This window comes from Rhineura floridana, chromosome 5 (genome assembly GCF_030035675.1).
Source record: "Rhineura floridana isolate rRhiFlo1 chromosome 5, rRhiFlo1.hap2, whole genome shotgun sequence".
In the NCBI taxonomy this organism is placed as follows: Eukaryota; Metazoa; Chordata; class Lepidosauria; order Squamata; family Rhineuridae; genus Rhineura; species Rhineura floridana.
In genome coordinates, this window is record NC_084484.1 from 26,003,282 (window position 1) to 26,018,360 (window position 15,079).

Below are 15,079 nucleotides of genomic sequence, written 5' to 3' on the forward strand. Positions count from 1 at the left end.
TATACCTGGGCAGCACTAATCTCAGGATAATGGCATTCTTAATTGTAGAAAGAAGCTTGCAAGTGGTACAGAGGTGTGTTCCGTAAAAAACAAACAAACATTTACTTGTTCAGAATGATAACTTTCAGATCTGTGATCACAATTTCTTGATTTTAGTTTGGGGTGGAGGTTTTTACAACTTTGGCGTTGAAAAAGATTTCTAGAAATTAATACATTTTATCCATTCTCTCTTGAGTTAATATATATAATTTCAAATAGTCTCTTGCTGTATTTAAAGCAGGCGAATTATTGACTGGATAGTTCAGTTCCCTCTCCAAAGGAGTTGTTACTCTCAATTAAGGCAATTCGAAACTTTAAATAATGATATGTCTACCCTTAGGAGTAAGTCCTTGAATGATGTCAGTGCAGATGAGCTACAAACAATCCGTCAACTGCGTTATGAGGAGCTTCAAAGAATAAGGTCTCAGCTTCGAGAACAAGATGAACAATGGCAAGATGTAAGTATATTGAAGGTGCACATCATGTCCCATAACATGAAGGTACAGCAGAAGTCAAAGCAAACCCAAAGTGGGTGGTAGCTGTTAGCATTCAATACTCCTACCTACAGGGAAAATGCACACAATTACTTTGCAAATAGTCTAGTCCAGGTCAAAGATGTCGAAGGAAAATGGGTGGGTAGGGGGAGAGATAAGCACTCCACTCCACCCACTTACCACTCAAAATCCCTGCCCATTTGCCTTTATGTGGGTGGGGGGGATTCCACAGGTCCAGATTTGTTCTCTGACCAGCATGTTTATGCACAGATACTCAGTTTTAAGCAATGTGGACAGAAATATTGGGCTAGCTGTTAGAATACAAATGGCTGTTTCAAGCTGGCACAGAACTAGCTCAAACTGTATGCCACTGCTCTGGGAAAAGGGGAGGAACTGTATTCTCCCCCCCCCCATTTTTTTTTGCAGCCCCCCTTTTTTTTTGCACTGCAAATGGCAAGTATTGACTGTAGGTTTGGCGTTGTCACTGGGATGAGAACAGGGGAATTAAATTCCCCACTTGACGGTTTTCAAGAGCAGCTGGACGCCTGTTAAATTTAGATGCCCCATGGAGCTGCCTGAACTGCATGTTGGCTTGGGCCATTCCTGAGGCCTCATTTTTCCTGCTATCATTCAAATAATACCTGGAATTCTGCCCCATATTGAAGCATAAAATGCTACCTCAGGCTGTTCTGCCAAGTTAAATATAAAATGTTTCTGCTCCTGTTTTGTTTGAGCAAAATATCTTGAATAGTAACACTCCATTAAGCATTGATGTGGAAGGATAGAACAAATATTTACATTGACCAATTTAAAACTAGAGTACTTCCTTGTCCTCTGCAAAATCTTTTTAACTTTAAACATTAGACTGTCTTCTCTATCTGAACAGAAGACAGCCACTGTCCAGATCTCTTAGAGAAAAAATTGCAGGGGATACTTGAGAATGTAGGAATACTAGACACGTAGAGTGAAATTAGAGCACCAGAGCATCCAGTCAGAATGAGCACTCTTGTGTAGGTAATGCGATACTTGAACATTCACAGTAGTAGCTCTTACCAAGGTCTGTAGAAAATGTTTGTTTGTCTGATTTGTATTTAGGATTTGGCAAAATGGAAAAACCGTCGCAAGAGTTACACTTCTGATTTGCAAAAGAAAAAGGAGGAGAGAGAAGAAATTGAGCGAAGAACTTCTGAGAGTTGTGAAAGGCGCAGCAAATCCTTGAGAGAAATGCAGAGAGACAGGTAATGCTGGTAAAGAGTGTTTAACATTTCTAACAGCTCAGTCCTAAGCATGTTTATTTAAACTCTGTACAACGTTCTTCTAAGTGACTTTGTAGTAAGAATTATTAGGATAGTGTCTAAAACATTTTTAACATTCAAATGCAACTGACTTAAGCTTAACTTAACTGGATTTATTTTCAACTTTGCTGCCTTTTCAGACTAAAATGATCAGAAGAGTTCGCTTAAGTTACACCCAGATCCTCAGATTACTTACTTTGAAGTAAGACCCATTGATTGCATACCTTACTTGGCTTGCTTCTAAGTAACTAAGGCTGCCATCCGATACATATCTACTCAGAAGTAAGCTGCATTGGGTTCAATGGGACTTACTCCCAGGTAATTGTGTAGTGTATTGTGTATTGGATTTCAGTCTAAGTTGATAGGTCTTCCTACTTTTTTTTAACTGAATTTTATCTATTTTAGCTACTCTTGGTACAAAATAACAAGGGGTCTTGCAAAAGAGTATTATGAAGCTTTTAGTTGGATTCCCCTCTTTGTTCCAGCTTAACTGTGTTACCAGTGGAATCAGGAGCCAGGCATAAGCCTTTCTTGAGATGTAACAAATAAAATTCCTGCGCGTAGTGTTTGACAGGTACCCATATTGACATATCTCTAGTTTGAATTTAAGCCTTTTTTTAAAAAAAGCCCAAATTGAACCATAGCAGAAACACACTATCTCCAGTAGCTATTAACAACAGGATCCCAGGAGTAAGTCTCATTGAACTCAGTGGGACTTCGGAGTTGATATTGCAGGATTGCACTGTCAATTGAGCATCCAGCCAAAAGAAATGTATTCTTAAATGTGGCAAAAAGAAGCAGCTTATTTGTGGGAACATGTGGCATTCTGAAAATATACCTAGTATTTATGTGAAAAGAGAGAAATGTGGGCTTTGTCTAGGAGTGCATAGAATAAACTTACATAATAATCATAGATCTTTCCTCTGTTCTGTCCTCACTTCAGAGTATACTTAATCGCAAAATGATGACTGAAATCCCACCTGTTTAGGTCATTGATGTCATAATGCACTTTTCCCCCTTAGGGAGGGCAGAGATCAAGGGCTCTATAGTAGTGATCAGCAGCAAGCAGAACACAGGCAAATGTATTTGTCAAATGATGATGTGTTTAGTGAAGAAAAAATGCCTTCAAGACCATCAAAAGATCATGTTGAAAATGATGCTGCCCACTGCTTGAAGAGTGAAGAAAACAGTCAAGAGAGTGATAAAGCAGAGAGCTGTGCAAGAATTGGAACTCAGACTCTATCTAAGAGTATGACAGAAGAAAAGAGCCAGCCCCCTTTGTCAATTTATCATTCAGTAAATGCACAAATTGGGTCAGCTCGGGTTTCAGCTTCTCTCCCAAGAAGTTACCAGAAAACCGATACTGCCAGACTAACGTCTGTGGTTACACCAAGGCCTTTTGGTGTCCACTCAAGAGGAATCTCATCACTTCCTAGGTCGTTCACGGTAAACTTTCACCTTCCTAATGTCTCTGTGGGTAATTATTCCTAATAAACTCACAAAAGCTTTTCCCCCCTGTAGAAATGCTTAAAATATTGCATGAGAGGCAGTAATGATCAGTAGTTTAATTGCTGTAAAGGTTAAAATATATAGACAGGTGTTTCTGTACAAACTAATATTTTTGGAAAATCTTAAAATATATTACTTATAAGAGACTTGCAAGATACCTAGCAATAAAAGTAGGAAAATAACTCTCTTTTTTGTTTGTTCTGTTTTTTGGGGACTTTGGAATGGATCTGTGCCTCTCTGTCATTATTACAGCAGAGTACCCCAGACCATGATTATAATTTTAAGTATCTTCATATATTGCAGTGTATGTAGCTTATTCCTTGAATATTTTATTCTGGCCAAAGCTATATAATTTTTTACTTTTTAAGAACTACTTTAATATTGACATTTCTTGTCCATAATGTGTGCAGAGCCTTCAAGAACATGGGGAAGAAGGCAAACATTTAATGTAATATGTTGAAACCAATTCTGAACAATCATATTTTTTTTTAAAAAAAAAACTTCCTCTCTTAGATGGATGATACCCAAAAATATAATGGAGATGGAGATGTGTCCAAGAGAGCTCAACGTACATTCAACAGCAGTTCCCTTTCTAAGCCAGAAGCTGGGCAAAGCCAATCTATAAGTGACCTAAGAAGTACAGAGGACAGCAAGACTTGGACAAGATACTCATCTGCAGAGGAGAGCAAGACAAGGACAAGACAATTGCCTGCAGAGAATACCACTGCTACAAGTGAAGGTGCAGATATTGATCACTGTGGTGCTAAATCAGAGCATCACACTAGCCATGACTCAGTTACAGCTGTACCTTCAGCAGCAAAACAAAGAAGCCTTCCAGGGACTGAGGTTTTGAGAGTGCAAGTGAGTATGGAGAGATACTAACATTTACACATTTTAATGCTTTGTTCAGTGCTATCCGTATTCTAGGTGCAAGTATGCACAGGAGGATGTGCATGGTCTCTGTGCAGGGTGATTTGTAACTGAACATTTGGCAGATGAGACTAGAATAGAAGGAAGTGATTTCAAATGCAGGGCAGAGGATTAGGCAGCTGTATGGGAAGTGCATTAAGCTAGAACAGTTCAAAAATGTATTTGTTAGAGAAGTGGGACTTGAGAAGGAGATGAAGAAATTTAGCCAGATGAATAGAGGTGTTTAAATTCTAGAAGTAGTGTGGCAGTGGACAGAAGGTATGGTCCATACTTTATTTTTACTAGAAATTAAATTGAGAAGCTTAATTAATCAGCTGTTGATACTTTATCTCTGTATGTTAGGTTTGTAGGTGGTTTATTTGTAGTTTTTGGTTGTGTATGTACTGTTTTTGTAAGTCCAGTTACAAGATACAAGACAGGAGAGTCAAGATACAAGTGAACCTGCGCAAAAAAGACTGAGGTGTATAGCTTGACATTAGGAAAGCAGAGTGAATGACTGTTGGCTGAAATTCTTAGTGCTAGTAATAGATTAAAAAAATACCTGTTCTGTGCATGGAAAGATGATATCAGGTGAGTAAGTAGCTCCACCTAGCGGTTGAAGGCAGAAGAGCACTGTTGATTTTTGCAGGACCTTCCTGTTCTGTGTAGCTCCCAGCTCAGTTCTCGACTGCCTTCATACACAACGGTTGATGGCTCTCTGCTCTGTTTTCAGGCCTGTATATTTGTCTTGTATTTCTCTTATATCCTTTTGGTTTTCCTCCTCCGACTTTATCCCCCCCTTGTTCATTCCTTCCCCTCTTTCCTCCCCCGGAGCTCTTCTGCAGTGCGAGAAAAACCAAGAAAGGGATTTCTCTCCCTTGCCCACCAGAACCGTGCAGGGGTAGGAAGTTGTAAGGAGCGCTCTACGGGAGGACTTAATGCTCCCTCCCCTTCGCCCGGACCGGCTCATTACCACTGCTTTTGGCCGTAGGTAGTGCAAAATGTGAAGGCAAGAGTGCTCATTGGGGCACGGTATTGCCAATATGTTACCCATTACTGAAAGAATTGCACTGGCTACATATGAGCTACCAGACGAAGTTCAAGGTTCTGGCTTTGGTGTACAAAGCCCTATACAGCTTGGGACCAGGATAACTGAAAGATAATCATACCCGTTATATACCCAGTTGATCACTGCACTCTGCAGTGAGGGCCTCCTGCAGATGCCATCTTATCAGGAAGCCCATTCCTCACACCATAGGAAGTAGACCTTTACTGTAGTGGCACCTACCCTTTGGAATTCCCTCCCCTTAAATATTAGACAGGCGCCATCTCTATTTTTTTTCCAGTGCCTACTGAAGACCTTCCTCTTTCAGCACAGACCTTATGCCAGTCTGCATCTGTGGTGGAATCGCTTTTTAAGATGTTTTAAAGCTTTTTTTAAAAATATGTTTTTAAATATGATTTGATTTAATAGGTTTTTAAGGATGTACTGTTATAATATATGTTAAAGTCTGTTTTCATGATGTTTTAGAGTGTTTTTAGTGCTTTTGTTTGTCTCCCTGGGAGAAAGGGCAGGATATCAATCCAATAAAAAAATAATAAGACTAGAATTGTTCTTGCTGGCTAGACACAGACAGCACACATTTATTAGGGGAGAATGTATTTCAGGAACACATTTATACTTATAAGGGATTGCTCTTGTTGTCTTAAATGTATCTACTTGATTATATGTATCTATGCCAAACCTGCACCATCAACTCTCTCTTCCCTTAAAGGAGGGGTGGGGAACCTCTGACCTTCCAGATGTTGTTGGATTACAACTCTCATCATCCCTGACCATTGATCATGCTAGCTTGGAGTGATAGGAGTTGTATTCCAACACCTGGCGGGCTACAAATGTGCCATGCCTACATTAAAGCTTTTCAAACAGGAGTACCCTGTTGGCTGTAAGTTGTTTATACATTTTTTCATGATTACTGTGCTTTAATGTCATCTTTAGAATCAACCGGGAGATAAAGCCATGTAAATTCACTAATAGGCAAAAAACCTTGTGGTATCTATAGCCCACAGATATTTCTATCAAGCTTTTAAAAGCAGGGAAATTAGACAGCTATAGCGAATGCACCAGGGGAGCAGGAGACCTGATCTCCTGTCTGAGATATTGTACTGCCTTACATATTTGTCAAAATGCAAACACAATTTGGGTTAAACTTTGCATATTTTATATATTTTTATAAGTCACCTTGGGCCAGGCAACTAAGAAATTTAAATAGTATTAGTATTAATATTATTTCAGTTTATAGATAAAAAATGCTTGTTTTGAGTGCTTTGCTGGAGAGTGGGAGCAGGGTTTTTTTTAACAAGGTATTCCAAAATCACAAGAAGAGTATATTTGTGGGGCACCAATTAACACAGGGATGTTTTATACACTGCATTTTAACTGTTCAGAGTGGTTTGAGGGAAGGTATCTTTGCCATATAACCAGAATGTCTGTTCATGAAAGTTGGTAGACAGCGTATGGTGTCATTATCAGTGTGCCTTGGACAAGGTGTGCACCAAATTCTAAGAGCTGGACCCAGAGATCCTTTGAACAGAGTTCTCCCAAGCACCTGCCACAAATCTGCTCTGGAGGGTTGGTGAACCCCACAGAATAGTATGGGAGGGGGAAAATTGTTGACAATGACTTCCACTCATCCTCCTGCGAGCTGAAGGATTCAAAGGATGGGGCAAAGAGAGACTTACACCTTTTCCAAACCCCAGTGGAACTTTGCTGGCAAAAAGGATGATGTAAGTCAAGTTCCTCCTGTATGGAACTTGGAATAAAGGTAATGTACACTGGCATAATTTATGCTGGCATAATTTATGCCAGTTTTCCATAGTTAGGACTGCTCTTTATTTGGTGAATCTGCGGGGAATCTGTTGAATTGTTTTTCCTTTTCCAGTTTTTTTGAGCAATTAAACTGCATGTCTTCAGTGCTATGTGTATCACAGTGAAACTTTTCTCCCTATTGAAGTACCTTTTGACAGGCCTTTCAGTGAAGGCCAAGTATTTTTTGAATGCAGCATTTTAAAAAGTTGCCGAAGTAAAGCACTAGCTAGTCTTTTTAGTGCAGACAATGCTTCTGCCTACTTGATAGATAATTGAAAAGCCCAAAGTGCACGTAAGTTGCCCCACCTATTTAGTGGATAGACTTTCCTCCATGTAGGTGCCTGTGATACCAGATACTGCAGTGTCATGTTCTGTTTATTTTTTTCAGGACCAATACAGTGATATGAGAATCAGTATAAACCAGAGACCAGGCACCAGTCGGAGCTTTGGGTTTGCAGTACACCAAGATCCTTCTGGAGTCTTCGTAAAGTCAATAGAAGAAGGTAAAAATCCCTCTGTAAACCTCTTCAGTGTGCTTACCTTGAGAAAGTTAATTGGAAAGCAAACAATTGATCTGAAGAATTCAGGTTGCAAAAGCGTGAAAAAAGAAAAAAGCTTATGAATGGTAAAGTGGGAATGCTCTAAGATTAGTTTGTGTTTTTATTCACATGTATGATTATGCTAACTGTCAAGCATAGATCTCTAGTATCAGCAGAAAAAATCCCTTGTTATTTCAAAAAGCCTACATTACATTGCATCACCTTTCTCATATAGATGCATTTTATTTTTTTTAAGAGTTGCATATGCATTCATCTAAAGAGAAGGTAGGATTTATATTTGACAGCGTAATGTCCTTCACATTGTTAATAGTTGAAAACTATCATCAGTACTGTCGCTTCTTCGTTTTCTTTGAATAAATTAATGATAGCTGTTGAGAGTAAGTTTTTAAAAAATCAGCATTGCCAAGCTTTAGTTGAGCTGGAATTTTAAAAATATCACCTTGTCATATTGAAATAATGCTCTTCCAACACTTGAGAGGTTTTTTTTATTATTGATGGAACTAAACTATGCCTGATATTATCATAACTTTTTTGTGAAGAAATGTATGTACATTTTCTTTATGAAGTATGAACATCAAATGCATCCTAAAGAATATCTGTGATCAAAGGAAAATTTTAATATTGCAGAAGGGGGTAACCAAGGATCTTACTAGATATGATAGCGATATAACCCATGTGTTAGAATAGTGGCCATGCTGAATTTGTATAGAGAAGAGTGGGTAGGAATCATTTAAAGCATAAAAACAGCAAATGAAAAGAGATGCTGAACCAACTCCTACATCAACAAACTGCCTAATTCCAGGTATTTTTCATAGAATCTTTGAGTAGGAAGGGTCCCAAGAGGTCATCTCCCTAGAAGCTCACAGTTTGGATGTACTCTTGGACTCAGCCCTGAGCCTGAATACTCAGGTCTCAGTGGTGGCCAGGAGAGCATTTGCACAGTTAAAACCAGTATGCCAACTGCACCCATGCCTGGAGATGTCTGATCTGGCCATGGTGATGCCTGAGTTACATCCCATTTGGATTACTGTAGTACGTTCTACGTGGGGCTGCTTTTGAAGACTGTTCAGAAATGTCAAAGAGCTGCAGCCAGGTTGTTAACGGGAGCTGATTACAGGGAGTGTACGCAGCTCCATTGGCTACCAGTTTGTTTCTGAGCACAATTCAAAGACCTATAACACCTTATATGGCTTGGGTCCAGGCTGTCTGGCAGTCCATATCTTCCCATATGAGCCTGTTTGAACTCTAAGGTTTTTGTGGGAGCCCCTTCTCTTGGTCCCTCCGCCTCACAGATACATCTGATGGGAACATGGTAGAGGGTGTTCTCGGTGGCTGCCTCCTTATTGGGGAGGTTAGACTGGCTCCCTCCTTGCTGGCCTTCCGCTGGCAGGTGAACACTTTTTATTCTGACAGGCTTTTGGGAACTGACTCCAAGAGCTTTTAATAGTATGCTGCTATACTTATCTTTTATAATGGCTATGCTTTAAATGGTTTTAATTCTACAGATAGTTTAATTACATTTTAACAACTTTTTGGTATGTTTTTATCTGTATTTTGCTTAAATTTCTGTAAGCCACCTTGACTCCCAGTTTTGGGGCCCATCCAAATGGCCTGTGAGGTCATTTCTGGCAAACTCTGCCCACCTGTCAATCATGTGATGTCAGTCATTTTGATCTGCCCCACCACTTTCCACAACTTTGCTCTGGTTAGCCTTAAAACCTTACATATTTATGTACATATTATGTATTCTATGTACAATAATGTACATAAAGGTTTAATTGAATGCTGGTTCTACACAGGGTAGACCCATTGAAATTAATGTACCTAAATTAGACATGCCTATTACCTTCAGTGAGTCAACACTGAGTAGGACTAGCATTGAATTCTACCCAATATGTTAAAATGTAAAAACTGGCTCTGCACAAATTTTTTGCACCCACGTTTGTTTCTGGCGTCACATACCAATAGAATGCGGCCAGCAGTAGGTTGGCCAGGTTTTAATCAAGCCTTGAGGCTGAAAGTGATTCCCCGCCCCTTTTCTAATGTTTAGCTGAAATCTGCTTTCCTGAAATTTCTACCCAATGCCCTCTGAAGAAACATGTAGCAAGTCTGCTCTGTCTTCAACATGAGAGCCTTCAGATCTTTTGAAGACTGCCATCACGCCCCCACTCTGCCCCCAATCTTCTTCAGGATAAACATATCCAACTCTTTCAACCATTCCTCAGAGAATTTCGTTTCCAGGTCCCTCACCATCCTGTGGGCTATAAATATAAAGATATAAATGTAAAACTGTTCTGAACTATATTTTTCTAACTAAAATAGGCCTGAGAGATCCATTGTTTGTATATTTGTCAATTTTTGCATTTAATTTTTTTCCTACATAGTATTTTACCCAATTTTGCTTCCTCGGTATTTTGCAGTTTTAACAACTATTTTAGGCAGTATTGCTTTTACTTTGTTGTGTAATTTGGGCTTGTCTTTCTAGCCTCCCAAACCTAATTCATTAGATCCATTAGATAATGCAGCATGCCATAGTAGGGGAGAGCAGTAAAGTTTTTTTTTTTTAAATTACTACGGATTGAGATTAAGGCTTTAATAATTAAGGAAGTTTGGTGACTCTAGCCTACAATAAGTCTGAGAGCTGCTGAATCCTTGAAACTTGGCACAGGCAAATATGTTTTAGTGATTTGATTGTGGTGCTTTCTGTACAAGTATGACCTATGAAATTATAGATTCCAGTAATTTTCTCCCACATGCAGCTGTCTTCCTTTTTTAAAAAAAAAAACTCAAGCCATTGGTTCATCTAGCCCAATATTGTCTGTACTAATTGACAACAGCTCTTCAAGGTCTCAAGCAGTAGTTTGTAGTAGTAGTAGTAGTAGTAGTAGTAGTTACACAGCCACAAGAGTAGCTGTGTACTATAGCCAGCATGGATTTTTCGCATCCCACAATGTTAAATTGAAAATACCCCCTCATGCCATACTGCTACTTCCCATAAGCTCAGTTCAAAACAAAACCTTACAAAACTTACAGTCCTGGATTCAGACACAGTTTTTTAACAACCCTTTAAGTTTTCATGGTGATACACAAAACAGTCAGAGAATCAAGAGTTCAAAGTGTAAAAAGAGAGAGAGAAAATCCAGACCACTTTTGGACTTTTTTCTGTCAGTGTTCTCATAATTTGTTGAAATGAATTAAGCATCAGCCATGTTCACAGCGTACCTGAATCCTATTACTGACCTTGTCCCATGCTCTGACCTTCATCTTCTACAGTTTAAAAGTTTTTAAAAATGCCTTGCTGATTTTTAATTAATTTAAGAAATTTCGCATTCAACTCAGTGATAAGGCTCGGGATGCTCAGTAAGAACCAACTGTCAGTGTTCCAAAAGCCAAGCTCACAGCTGCTTGGCTTGGCTAATCGGGGCCACACCCACACCAGACTTTATTTCACTTTAGACAGTCATGGCTTCCCCCCAAAGAATCCTGGGAAGTGTAGTTTGTGAAGGGGGCTGAGAGGAGACTCCCCTGAGAGAGCTCCAGTGGCCAGACTGGTTTAACAGTCAGCCGCTCTGATTGAAACTCTGTGAAGGGAATAAGGTATCTCCTAGCAACTCTCAGCACCCTTCACTAACTATACTTCCCAGGATTCTTTGGGATAAGCCATGACTGCCTAAAGTGAAATAAAGGTCTGGTCTAGATGTGGCCAGTGACAGCTTTGGTATAAATTTGGGTGGGAGACTACATGTGCCTGCTGTAGAATAAAAAGGTGGGGGAAACGCTGAAAAATAATGTTGTTGTTCACAGTGTTTGCCTTTTGAAAAGGAAAGGGGCTTTCCCTCTACTCAGTGCCCATCCACCCAATCTCCTCCCCTTTCCTCTTCCCCCCTCCCTGTCCCTCCCCCAGGTCAGTGTCACCTATCCTAAGCTTGATTGCACAGGAGTAAATCCCACTGAACTCAAAAAGCATGCAAATGATCAAACTTGCCCTGCCTCCTCCTCCTTCCTGTCACCTCCCTTTTGCTCCTTCCAGTCCCCTCGTTCCCCTTCCTCCTCCTTTCTCTCCCCTGTCCCCCCCTTCCTACTTCCTTCTCCCCTCCCCTCCTCCCCCCCATGGTCAGTTTTACCTATCCTAATCATGATTGCATGCGAGTAAATCCCATTGAACTCAAGCATGCAAATGATAAGACCTGTTTTTCTCCTCCTTCCACTCTCCTCTCCCTTCCTATTCCCTTCTTCCTCCTCCCCTGCGCACTGCAGCCCTCCCTCCCCCATGGTCAGTTTTACCTATCCTAAGCAAGGTTGCACAGGAGTAAATCCCAATGAACTCAGTAAGCATGAAAATGATCAAGCCTGCCCTTCTGCCTGCTCCCTTCCTCCTCCCCTACCCCTGCTCTTCTCCCCCTCCCCATCCCCCATGGTCAGTTTCATCTATCCTAAGCATTGCAGGGGTGTAAATCCCATTGAACTCAATAAGCATGCAAATAATCTATGCATTCTCAGCAAACTTGCACAGGATCCCATCTTTACCTCCCGGATTAAAAAGCAGAGAAATTCACTAATAGGGGGAAAAAACCTTGTGGTTTAAGAATGTAACTCTAGCCAACAGGTATTTCTATCAAACTTTAAAAAGCAGGAAAATTGGGCAGCTATAGTGAATGCACCAGGGGAGCAGGAGACCTGACCTCCTGTCTGAGATATTGTACTGCCCTACAAATTGGTCAAAATGTAAACACAATTTGGGTAGGTCTTTCACAGTCCAATCCACTTGCTGTGTAGCTTGGAAGAATTTTGTAACATGTGCCTCTGAGCATATGGTGAGTGGTGGCAATAGCTGCCCAATTTCCCTGCTTTTTAAAGTTTGATAGAAATATCTGTTGGCTATAGGTACATTCTAAAGATCCTCCATGGCGCAGAGTGGTAAGCGGCAGTAACGCAGCCGAAGCTCTGCTCACGGCCGGAGTTCGATTCCAACGGAAGGAGGAAGTCGAATCTCCGGTAAAAGGGGTCGAGGTCCACTCAGCCTTCCATCCATCCGTGGTCGGTAAAATGAGTACCCGGCATATGCTGGGGGTAAAGAAAGGCCGGGGAAGGAACTGGCAATCCCACCCCATATATACAGTCTGCCTTGTAAACGTTGCAAGACGTCACCCTAAGAGTCGGAAACAACTCGCACTATAAGTGCGGGGACACCTTTACCTTATAGGTACATTCTTAAATCACAAGGTTTTTTGCCTATTAGTGAATAATAGTAGTAGTAGTAGTAATAATAATAATAATAATTAAAATGTTCTTTCCCAGCAAATGTATCCAAGAAAGCTCAAGACAGCATTGCCTTTCCAAGAAGGCACTTGCAGCTACTCTTACAAAAGTAAAATATGCAACAACTAAGTGCTAAAATTAACACACAAAATTAAATGGACAACTTATTTATTATTATTATTATTAAATTTATTTATACCCCGCCTTTTGGCCAAAGGCCCTCAAGGCGGCTTACAAAGAAAAATAAACACAAGTATAAAAAAAAAATAGCTGCCCCATGGTTCTAACATTACAGGCATGCATATTTATCACCCATCTTTCCATCACTATCAGGTAGCCCAGCAGACTTTTGCCAGTTGAATGTTGAGGATGAAATCCTGACCCTCAATGGCACAAAGGTTTCAGATATGGACCAGAGTCAGTGGGAATCAGCCATCAGCAGTGCACTAGAAACTGGAAAGTTTGTCATGGATGTTAGGCGATATGGCAAGAAGGGTGAGTTCTTACTTGGAATGACTTCTGTGAGATCTGCAAGGTGTTGGTTCTTTGCCTTTAAACTTGTTATGACTGATGAGCCCTATGTTCCTGGAGCCTTCTGCAGCAACAGCTTTTTCCTAAAAGCATCAGTTAGTATACCTGCTACTATAAATACAGTTCCTGAGGCTTTTGTTTGTTTTTTATGCTTTTGCTTGTGTTAAAGCTGTGTATATCTGCGTTAGCAAGTCTACTATGCTTAAACTGGAGAAACCTTTTTGCAGCGAAATACGTCCACTGGTATTTCTTGTGCTCGGGTTTCAGAAACAATAAATCTCCATTCTTGTTTTCTTGGCCTTATCACAGATATGCAGAAAGGACCTGACACATATATTGTTAGTTCTGTGGCCCTGTTAGCTGGAAAAGCATCTGCATGAAGTAACTGTGATCTACTTCCCTCGCCAAGCCTTTGAAATTAAGTTCTTTCTCTTTCCAGATATAAATTGTGGTATACATTTAGAAAATGTATTTGTAAAAAGAAAAGTTAGTAAACTTGCTATGGTTCCTTGTGCTAGCTTTTGACTAACGCTTGCTTTTTTGGGGAAGGCGGTCTGTTCATAAAAGCCCTAACCAGTTTTTATATACAAATTCCAATTTTCTTCTTATTTCACCTGTCCTGCTATCTTTTTCTTTTTTGTATTTTGTTTTGGATGTATTTTCATTAATTTTTTTTCTTTATACTTTGACATCTCCCTGTCTACTGTTTAATTTTTTGATCACCACGTGCCAATCAGACTGGGGCAAAGACCAGCCTTCCCTGCCATATGCAAGGCACAAAATCCTCAATCTCACCAGTATGGCTACCGACCTTATAGGTACACCTGAGAACAAATGGATTGATGCAACAACTGGAGACTCTATTTCAGCCAAAAGTCAAAGTATATCAGCACAGAAAGACTTGCATAACAGTTTTCAAAATAAGGTAAGTATGTTTATATATGTGTATCTTTATGAAAGAGATTCTTCCTTTATTTTCTGAATGTTGGTGAGGTTAAGTGCCAGATATAATAGTGGGGTGGGGTGGGGTGGGGTGTGGCACTTGAACACTGGATTTAGAGAGTATTAGGAACTGTTTATTTTATACGGGTATAGTAGTTAGAATTATTTTCTGTCAATACCAGTTTCCCCCACTTGCATTACATGATGGAACAGAAAATGGAAGGTTTTCCTCTTGCAGATAGGAACTGTTCCTTGGCCTAAGTTTAATAGGTTGATTCAGTTAGAGATGTAAGAAGCAAAATTAAGCACATACAGACAGCTATTTGGGTAGTAGCTATACAGTAACTATCCACATTAATCTGTGCCTAGAAGCAAGGCCAGTTCTAAAGGGCGGCCAGGTTGGGCACTGGCCCAACAGCCCCTGGAGCTACAGGGGGGCCCTCAGCCACCCCTCCGCTCCCCTTCCGTGATCCGCACCCCCCCACTTCTCCCCACTTACCTGTCTGCTGTCTTTTACTGTTGCCCTTAATGAAGATGGCGACCACAGTTTCCCTAAGGTACTGAAGCCCCGCCGCCATCTTAGTTGATGGCAGAGATGCGTGCGCATAGTACACATGCGTGCCATCAACAAAGATGGCAGGGGGGCTTCTTCCCCTTAGGGAAACTCCAGCT

The 15,079-nt window shown here is 40.4% G+C and overlaps 1 protein-coding gene across 11 annotated transcripts in view; it reads left to right on the plus strand.

Moving 5' to 3' along the window:
- Positions 1 to 15,079, plus strand: part of LMO7 (LIM domain 7) — a 178,980-nt gene that overhangs the window by 132,442 nt on the left and 31,459 nt on the right. For 9 of the 11 annotated variants that reach the window (XM_061630013.1, XM_061630015.1, XM_061630012.1 and 6 more), the window contains 7 exons: positions 380 to 497; positions 1,629 to 1,771; positions 2,851 to 3,274; positions 3,851 to 4,198; positions 7,504 to 7,618; positions 13,268 to 13,429; positions 14,203 to 14,390. In XM_061630013.1, coding sequence (XP_061485997.1) covers positions 380 to 497; positions 1,629 to 1,771; positions 2,851 to 3,274; positions 3,851 to 4,198; positions 7,504 to 7,618; positions 13,268 to 13,429; positions 14,203 to 14,390 — 1,498 coding nt within the window. The remainder of the gene's footprint in view (positions 1 to 379; positions 498 to 1,628; positions 1,772 to 2,850; positions 3,275 to 3,850; positions 4,199 to 7,503; positions 7,619 to 13,267; positions 13,430 to 14,202; positions 14,391 to 15,079) is intronic. The other 2 variants (XM_061630016.1, XM_061630023.1) reach the window with 1 other exon arrangement.